At 37.2% G+C, this 9,979-nt stretch overlaps 1 protein-coding gene across 1 annotated transcript; it reads right to left on the minus strand.

Moving 5' to 3' along the window:
- Window positions 1-820: 820 nt before the first annotated feature.
- On the minus strand, window positions 821-8,863 carry LOC144641068 (uncharacterized). The gene is made up of 2 exons (XM_078500122.1): window positions 8,752-8,863; window positions 821-1,276 (listed from the first exon to the last, which is right to left on the minus strand). Exons 1-2 carry the CDS (start codon window positions 8,795-8,797, stop codon window positions 933-935), a joined length of 390 nt encoding a protein of 129 aa, XP_078356248.1. The 5' UTR covers window positions 8,798-8,863; the 3' UTR covers window positions 821-932.
- Between the last annotated feature and the right edge of the window lie 1,116 nt (window positions 8,864-9,979).

A 9,979-nucleotide genomic window follows, 5' to 3' on the forward strand; every position in this document is an offset into this window, starting at 1 on the left:
CAATCAATCAATTTTTTAATGCTATGGCGTGGGATGAGGTTGCCCTCTCTATCCGAGCCAGAGGCTCATGTAAAAAGCGCATGACAATAATCAAATAGAGTAAAAAAAACAATGGGAACTAGTATAAGAAATAAAAAAAAAAAAAGTTTAAAAATGTAAAAGTAAAAAATTTTAATTATAAGTAAAATATATTAAAATGTACAAATGCTTTAACCCACTCACACTAAAACTAATTGTTACATCTGGATTTAGATCTTTAAAAAATGATAATTAATTAAGCTAAAAATATATCGTTAAAATACCTATGATAACAAACAGGAAAAGGCAAATAGGAAGAACAAAATATGGCGGTTTGCGAAATGTGCGACCCCCTATAATAGACCCTCTTTAATGGATCAGCAATTCATTCGTTACAACGTGTTATAAGCCTAATTAATACAAGTTACATTTCACTTAAAACAAAACTTGGAACGCAACAACTGGACTTAATTATCTGTTTTAACATTTAACATTCGACCTTTATTTGCATGACCATAAAACATTACAGTATTGCAAAAGCATAAGGTAATATATAAATGTAATAAGGGATGGACCATTATATTTTTTGGAGGGGGGGGGGGGATGAAAAATATTGAAAAAAATTGTTTGCAGGGCCTGGAAATACAGAATAAATTGTTTGCAAAAACGATATGTATAATAAAAAATAGTAAGAATTTCGAAAAAAATGTTTGCAGAGGTGCATAAACTAAAAAAAAAAAGTTTGCAGACGAAAATTTTTTATCCCCCCTCCCAAGAAAATAATGGTCCGTCCCTAATAACAATAAAAAGTCATTAAAAACTACTACACTCGCGCGTCAATTTTTAAAAACAATTTCTCGGTGCCTTTCTCTATTCCAATAATGAACAGTACGGCTGATTACAGCAGGCTTGACTCAATACAGAAAGGCCAGACAAGCGCATGCGATGAAAATAATGACGCTGACCATTGGTAGTGCAGCAGCATTGCACAGGTCGCCAGTGCACCAGGTAATTTCACACTTGATTCCAGGGTCACCAAATTCTTCCGTCCTACACAGCTCCTCGTTGAGTTGTGTGCATTTGTCACTTGCCGTACATCCCTTGATATACGTCTCTGCTTGCTTGTGCCCCTTTTCACCGTTAAAGAAAAGTTTATAGCACTGGTCTTCGTCTTCGGGACAATCGTATTCTTCTTCAATGTCCTCACATTCGTCCCAGTCCTTGGTGGACGAACATCGATAGCACTTTGTTCCATCCCCTGAAGAAATTTATTTTGTATTACTTTTTTTGCTTGATTAAACCATGGCAATAACGTAACATGTTACATTTTTGTTATTCAGGATCAATTCCGATCAAAGCCGCGTCCATCAATTAAATCCCTTCCCTCCCGTATTCCAAGATTTCTGAACTGGAAAACCACTGTTTTTCCTTGGAATCCTATTTTTTTCAAGTTGTCCGTCATATAATGGTTAAAAAATACATCAAGTTTTAAGAAACTTAAGGCTAAAAATACCAATCTAAACAACTATAATCATTACCTAAACCTGTTTCCCACGAATATCGTGGAAGAGGGACAACTAGTTTGTTTACAGAGTCCTTTTAGTTTTAAGAAAAGTGCGTTCCGTTGCGTTTGTATGAATCGCGTTACTACTTCCCAACAAGAACATTGAGAAGCTTGAGAAGCTTAAAATCGGGCGCTTTGCCTTGAAAGGCAGGGTTCAGTACAGCAGAAACCACGAAGCAGTTACTTAAGTAGCACTCAGTCCGACTGTGTTTGTGTAAGTCACAGGGCTTGCATGAGCTGTATTAGTGTGCATAATATAATATCTAGAACGTTGTCGAGATTGCATTATTACTTAATGACATGATGGTTTCAATTTATAAATGTATCTCACACAATACAAATAAACGATTGAAGTAGACGACTAGACAATAATAATAACAATGTAAAGTTTTAAGACTTAGCAAAGTGCAGTGTATTGGTAATACTGTAAGGTGCGGTTTCACCTGAAGGTCGTGTGCTTTTCGGTATTTTCCAGGCATTGCACTTTGATGGGACAGTACTACAACTGTTTACCGGGGAACTACTATTGTCAAGAAAATGATCACAACTTGTTGATGAATGATTGAACATTTGTTTCATACCATTACTGTAATAGCAATTGATGAAGGCTTTTAGTCCTGAACCAAAGTATAAGGACTGGGAAATACTGAAACCCATTATCAGCCACCTTAAACGGAAATATCTTGTTGGTGTTTCAAGGAATCCAAGGAAACTTCACTCATCCCATGTATCTATGTATTGCGGTATTTTGTAATTTTTTGAGTGATTTTTGGGGATGTTTGGCAGGTGATAGTTTTTTTAAAAGAATTAGTAAAATTTAGACAACTAAGAAATATTGAAAATTTAATGTGAATTTAACATTGGAATTTGAAGTTAGAAATTGGCAGACGGACACCAAACAGTCCCGTGACATCCTGGAGTGTTTTTGCATGGGGGTCAACTGTGTGATGATGTTTCCATTTTTTTCTTCAATCCCCACTGATAAAGAACTGTTGTTGGTGTTATGTTGGTGTTATCACATGTCAAGCCTTTAACAAGGTATGAAAGAACACAAGGATTTAAATTATTCTGGTGCTCAATTTTTGCGTAACTAAAATTAATGTTACTCAAATTCCTGATGGATTCTGTCTTAAACTGTTACGAGCTTAGTATTTCCAAATTATTGCATGTCAATGTAAGGCAAGACAAGACATGCCTTGGTTCTTATGTAATTCTCTTAAAAACACATAAGATATTGACTATAATTTTGTCTGTGCTATGGCAATTCACAGTGGGGTGGTCTTGATGTGTCTTTAACTTGTAGACTGGACTGGACTAGTAAAACGCGGACTAGTAAAACGCGGACTTGTAAAACGCCTCTAGACACTTCGAATTCGTTGGCCACAATCATCTTACGGCTCTCTTCAATACATAATGTCTAAAAAAAAAACAGTAACCTCAGAAAGAAGTCAGAAGCAAATAAGGTCGAAAGACCGAATTTGAACGACTGAACGACTGCACTCAACAGACGTCAAGTAGTGGAAAGAAAGAAATATATGCACACAACTCATAGCATCAATCCCGTTGTTTTAGTAGGGGTTTGCAGAACGAACATGTGCTATACTGCAAAAACATCTCCACGCTAAAACAGACCATAGAGTGCTCAAAAAAGCTAGAAATATGCCGTCGAAGAAACACACAAGAGCTTCAAACACAAATTGTTTCGCTCGCTAAACCGTTTAGTTTTATCCGATTTACAAGCGCTTGTTTTACAAGTCCGCGTTCTACAAGTCCGTGCTTAACAAGCCCTCGTTTTACAAGTCCGCGTTTTACTAGTCCTCGTTTTACAAGTCCGCGTTTTACTAGTCCGCGTTTTACTAGTCCGCCTTTTACAAGTCCGCGTTTTACCTGAGTCCGCGTTTTACTAGTCCGCGTTTTACAAGTCCGCGTTTTACTAGTCCGCGTTATACTAGTCCGCGTTTTACAAGTCCGCATTTTACTAGTCCGCGTTTTACTAGTCCAGTCCAGTCCTCGAAATACAGTATGCCAAAACTCCCCGCCCACTAAAGATAAGTCCTTGACGGTTCTTGTCGTTTTTCGGTGCCTATTCATCTTCGGCATCTTTCTCATCCACCTCTCGTTCTGTCCTGTGTCTGTCATCACACGAAAGAAAAGCTGATTCTCAAAAAATCTGCCACAAAAGGAAATTGACAAAAACAATATGAAAACCATATATCGAAAGATTCTTATTCTAAAATTTTATCATACGTCTTAATTCAGAGCTACAAAGAAGTTCCTCCTTTTGAGTTATTGATACTGTTCTTACAGTACCTCTTTCCACTAGCGAAATTTTACAAAATTCCTTCGCGGCGAAAAGGTAGCGCGAATCCAGAACAGACTCCAATCGAGAGTGGGTTAACTAGATTAATATTAATTAACTATTACAACATTCATTTTTAAAATAGTTTCCCAAGCCGACTAAGCTAACTAAACGTCGAGTGTATCTTTCAATCAAAACATGCCGTTATGACGCCGGAAATCCAGCTCACGCATACTATACCCCGTGACTCACGCAAACCTCCGACTTACGTGCTACTACAGTCATTCCTTTCTAAACATTTTTTTTTTACCACCACCGTACCTTTCTACCCAAAAAACTCATGAAACCGCCCGGTTTTAACCTGTTTTAACCTTTCAAAAATTAGAGCGTTCGAAACTTAATAAGATCCGTAATCACAAACAACATACAGCCGTTTACCAGCACTCTTTAAAACTCCTGAAACCCTTCAAAATCAGGCAAAATAAATCTTTGAAATAACCTTTATCAATGTTTCTTATTTTTTATTCAGTTCTATAAAATGCCTTTCATACACTACTGTCAAACAAAAATTTCAATTTCCTCAAAGTTTCAAGACAAAAGAATAACAAATATTTCGTGCACAATGTAATTTGATTAAGCCAATATTATCACGTCTAAAAATACTTCAAGCAATTCAGTGAAAACCCGTGATATTATGCATCCAATCCGCGATAAAATTTAATTACAACAAAATCCAAGTTCTCATTTTGAATTCCATTTTTTTCAGTTGATACCTTTATCCAACTTGTGAAAAATTCCATTCAAGTTCCTATTAATACTGTACATTCCCAATGTTTTTCTCAGGTCTTCAGAAGCGTCTTACTAACCAAATCTAAAATAATTCCAAAACATGCTGTACAAACATTCTACTCTTTGTGACAAACGACTTGACGACCAATTGTTCAGAAATGAAAATCGACACAGTTCTTGCTAAATAAAAAAAAAAGTTTTACGGCGGAGTCAGGCTCAAAAAATATACCGCAAGATCACATCCCCCATTCATAGTCAGAAACCCGCAAACCATCTAGTTTGCTAAAAAAAAACACTGCGTGACATCAATGACGTTACCTTTTTCATTTACAAAAATAACTTTAACTTGTCAAAGTAAGTGCAATTTCACAATGGTGAATATCAGTACAGTATGGGGCCCAGTTCTCGGCCACTTTGTGTTTAACGCATTTTTCACACTCCAGTTGAATCAAAAGAAAAAGGTATTTCCTTCAAACGATAGACTGATTCATGTGCTTTAAGTATCTTGAGTTTGATCGTTCAATTCGATATAGAAAGCTCACACGTCGAGTTTACGCGGAGGTAGGTGAATTTGCATTCCCGAAAAAGTTGTTTATTTACGGCTCCAAATTCATGGATGTAGTTAAATTCGTATTTTATCCAAAAGCCCCCACCATACGAGCTAATTTTTGGCATGTGAAACGTAGAATAATTCACCTTTCTGCTTTAGTTAACTTTTCGTTGAACCGTTGTATTTTTTGGTCTTAATTTACTTCGAAATTTTTTCTTGCGACGTTTGCGTATTTGCCAGTTCTCGGCCACCCTGCTCGCTATCACAGCTTAGCGCTTGGTTTTTAATATAATTTCATCTGCTGCTGCCAGAATGAAAGAAATAAATGTTTTAAAAATAAAGTTCAATCTTATCTCTAAGTTTTGAGCTGACTCTTGTCTTGTCTATTATTTCTACAACACCTAAATCTTTCAAGACCTTTTCACTGCAAAATAAACCATCTAAACGCACGGGTCACACAATGCGGTTTTGCCAGAACCTGCACATAGGCAACTAGGCGCGTTAAAATCCTTCTTTTCTAAAGTAAAACAAAGCATCATAAAAATAATTTGGGATCGATATAGTATAAATAGGTTTACAGAGTGATTTTATGACTGTGAAAATTAATTGAGCATTCTTTTACAGATAATTACGCACAAGCTTTTTAGTGGCCGAGAGCTGGGCCAAGGTGGCCGAGAACTGGGCCCACAAATGGAGCTTTTATTTTTATTATTGCTCGGGCAAATTAATTTTTGACCGGTCGATAGCTTTACACCAAAAAGCTGAATAATGTAGCTAGCTCTGGGAGAAATTTCAAGTTCCTGCGGTTCTTCTGAGGTAAGAAATACAAGTTTACGTCAAAAGTGGCCGAGAACTGGGCCAAGGTGGCCGAGAACTGGGCCCACAAATGGAGCTTTTATTTTTATTATTGCTCGGGCAAATTAATTTTTGACCGGTCGATAGCTTTACACCAAAAAGCTGAATAATGTAGCTAGCTCTGGGAGAAATTTCAAGTTCCTGCGGTTCTTCTGAGGTAAGAAATACAAGTTTACGTCAAAAGTGGCCGAGAACTGGGCCAAGGTGGCCGAGAACTGGGCCCACAAATGGAGCTTTTATTTTTATTATTGCTCGGGCAAATTAATTTTTGACCGGTCGATAGCTTTACACCAAAAAGCTGAATAATGTAGCTAGCTCTGGGAGAAATTTCAAGTTCCTGCGGTTCTTCTGAGGTAAGAAATACAAGTTTACGTCAAAAGTGGCCGAGAACTGGGCCCCATACTGTACTTTGCACCGTAAGCTTTTTTCTCTGTCCTTCCGCCGAAGCAAAAAAACACAACCTGATTACACATTAACCCAAAAGTCGACCAAGTGTGCCTGCAACGATTTCCTGTCAAAACTAAAATGAAAACCATTGCGGTATGCGTCACCCGTAGCGGTTTTGTAGCAACCCCGAGCTATCCCCGTCTTTTTGGCCGCGCCAGGAGACTACGCTCTAGGACGACCAAAGGGTAAACCTTAAATCGGCCACGCCCGATTAATGATTGGTAGCCGTGTAAAATCAAAGGCCCTTTGAGCAGCCTCCGTGTCACTTTCAAATGATGAAGGAAGTGATTAATTTTGGCAGCCCTTTCTGAGAAATAGGCGCATAACACGTCTGCCTATAAGCGATGCTAGTTACTGTAAAAATTTGAATGACGCGATGTTGTGAGGCGTAAGCTAAACAATACTAAGCAAAGGATTCTGCTGTTCAAATTGGAAAGATTTACCCATCTACGATACATAGGCAGTAGCAATAAATTTTCCGCGCAAGGATCTGTAAAGTTCGCACAATCAATTTGTATGCAAGGTTGAACAGATGGCTCTTGTTTGATTTATTTTCGCAAAATATCAAATTTTGTTTAGTTCGCTTTTCCACGAATTCACAAACACATGACAGCGATATCGTTTGCTTTACATATAAATAAAACAAAAACAAAAAAAACGTTTTCCTCTTCGTATAAAATTGTCGTGGCTTTCCATCCGTGTTTGTCGGGGGGGGGGGGGGGGGAGTGTTATTAATACGGGAGAGCTTTAAATTCTCGGAACTTTTAAAGTTTCATATTGCGCGTCAATCGTTAAAAAATACACTAGCTTGACCGGCAATCAGGGCGGAAATTAAAGTACTGTAAATATCCTTTACAAAGTGTAAACCACCCGTTGGTTTTAAAAAGACGGTATTTTATTAAATTTTACATCAGTCAAAACACAATTATAGAAATTATTTAGTTTGAAAAATAGCTTAGAACTTAAGTTTGTCTTGAAAACATTGTACTTTATCATTTTCAAGAAACAGAGCGGGATACTTTTTGTGCGATCAAAATTTCTTTGTGACATCCCTTGATCACTGAATGCAGGGGATCTAGCGAGAAAAAGTGAGATGAATCGTTTTTCTTTTGTTTTATTTTTTTGTTACGCCAAATGATTGCTAAAAATTATTATTAAATTATTATCAATGTATAAAATTTTCAATGTAAAAATAAGTAACCTAGAATATTACTATAAAATGTTACAATAAAAAATTATACGATTACAATAATAATGATTTCACTTTCTGAAATAAAAATTTGTGGCCTTCACAAATGAAAAATAAGTGGTCAGACAATTGCCTAACACTCTCAGGATCGAGCGGGAATCGATTTAAAAGTATCTGATTTCCTAAGAACGTACAATAGGGTAGGCTCGATTTCCAGCCGTTTTTCGGGACTAGAGGAGGCGGCGGAAATCAAGCCTAACAATAGGGGGGCGGCTGATGAACGCAGATTGTACTCTTACACTTCATGTGATGAAGAACATCATGTGAAGTGTGAAATTCCTCATTATGCAATGTTTCGTGGTCGGTCGAGCGATGCGAAACGAATCATTTTTATTGGGATGGCCCAGTAAAATCAAGTACGCTTTTACGAAGTTAATTAAAATTTCTCAAAGTATACTTTAAAATATAGCCGCTTGACGTCTATGACAATGAGACCAGAATGCGACAGACCTATGATAAGCACGTAAACTATTTAATTTTAGGGGAAAAACATTTCGACCAACTCCGCTTTTTGTGAACTAGACGAGACCGGCAAGCTTGCATTGCACCATACATGACCATACACTTAAATGCAGCATTCACTTACTTCCAAATCGAAGAAAACCTCAAAATAATAGTCTTCTAAGAGCAAAAAACTTCAAAGGAGAAATAAAAACGCGAAAAATAGCCAAGGAGTGTTTTGACTGACGAAGATTAAGAGAGATTACAAACAACAAACTTGAAAAAAACTTGTCAGTTTTTTCAAGATGCGTTCTCCGGGGCATAGCTCCTTTAAAGCAAGTGAGGAATTTGCACTTAAGATAGTTAAAAGTAAAGAATGATTCTTAATTTTTACTCAGAAATACAGTTTGCAAGTGCTTCAGCTCAAAATCAAACTTCACTACCAAGCTCTGAGGTATCACCGATTTAACTCTAGTTTTAAAAGTTATCGGCACTGAATGCATTCAAGACTCAATCAATGTGCGAGTAAAGGAACTTACCAACATGGATGCAAAGAAGAAACGCCAAAACATAGACGGACTTCATTGTTTAAAACTTGAAATGGAGATTTTTTCTCTTGACAATCTGTTCTGCACGTTTGCAACTTCGTAATGGTCTCAAAGTTATGCATGCATTTGTCTTGTTTGTGCAATGAATTTACTTGATAGCAAACCAATGAATTCAGCCTCTTAAATTAACTGACATTTCCACCAATGGGTTTCTTCTGAATGGCGTCTTATTTTGGGGTTTTCTTTGTGAAACTTCTTTCCTGGAATAGTCAAGCTGATTCTTGGAATTTTGTGTAGTTATCAACACCGAGGAAAAGTTTTAAATGATTTACTCGCACTAGGAGAGTTAACGGGGTTATTAATCTTTTAGAAATTCCTAATGCGACTACGTACTTGGAGCTAAGCTAAGTGATTTGCAAGTCAGTTACCGTTCTGTTCCGATTTTGCAGCCAATTTGTATCGCTACTTTCGAAGCGTTGAAACTCTTAGGTATAGCTAAAACGTGTGCCATATGTTTGCCGATACATCTTAAAAATTAAAAATGTTTTCAATAAATGAAGGATGTTGTTGTTGAAAAGATTTTGTGTTACATCAAAATAATGTGAATGAATGAACGCCTTTTTAATACCAAAAGCAGTAAAAAAAAAAAAAAAACTAAATGGCGACACTATAAAAGAAATAAAATAACGGACTCTAATTAAATATTCTAATAAAAAGCTAAACTTAGTAAAAATCAGCAGGATAGGTGATCACAGTATAGATTGTTTTAGCGCAGTCGGTCCTCAGGTGTCGTCTGTCAGAAGTATGTATTACTATAGCTCCTTCCTCGTGTCAAAAGAAGCTTTCACTTTTACAACTTGACGCAGGCATTGCAAGACCATGCCGACGAAGACTTTGTCGAACAGACGACACAAATGATATCTTTGGAAGATGGTGCTAAAAGGTCCCTTTGAAAGATAGTCTGATCGAATTGGGTAATGCTTGCTTAGACGGACAGCCATGGCTCCTAAGGCCCCGTTCACACTGAAACGGCGTTTGCGGTCACCAAAGACGGGGCTTTTCAAAAACGCTCACCAGTGAGGCGTATCGTTTTCAAATTTACCCGGGTTAATGTGGACGGAAAACATGCGGTGTTTTCAAATTTCTCTGTTTAATTTCAAATTTACCCGGGTCAATGTGGACGGGGCATTAGACGTTGTTTCTATCAGTCTAAGCTAAA

This window comes from Oculina patagonica, unplaced genomic scaffold (assembly GCF_052425735.1).
Source record: "Oculina patagonica isolate OP01 unplaced genomic scaffold, crgOcupat unplaced655, whole genome shotgun sequence".
Classification (NCBI taxonomy): domain Eukaryota; kingdom Metazoa; phylum Cnidaria; class Anthozoa; order Scleractinia; family Oculinidae; genus Oculina; species Oculina patagonica.

Coding starts and splice junctions, on each gene's coding strand:
- LOC144641068 (XM_078500122.1), bottom strand. CDS start 8,797: ATGAAGTCCGTCTATGTTTTGGCGTTTCTTCTTTGCATCCATGTTG. Junction 1,277..8,751: donor TCTTCTTTGCATCCATGTTG/GTAAGTTCCTTT, acceptor AAATTTCTTCAG/GGGATGGAACAAAGTGCTAT.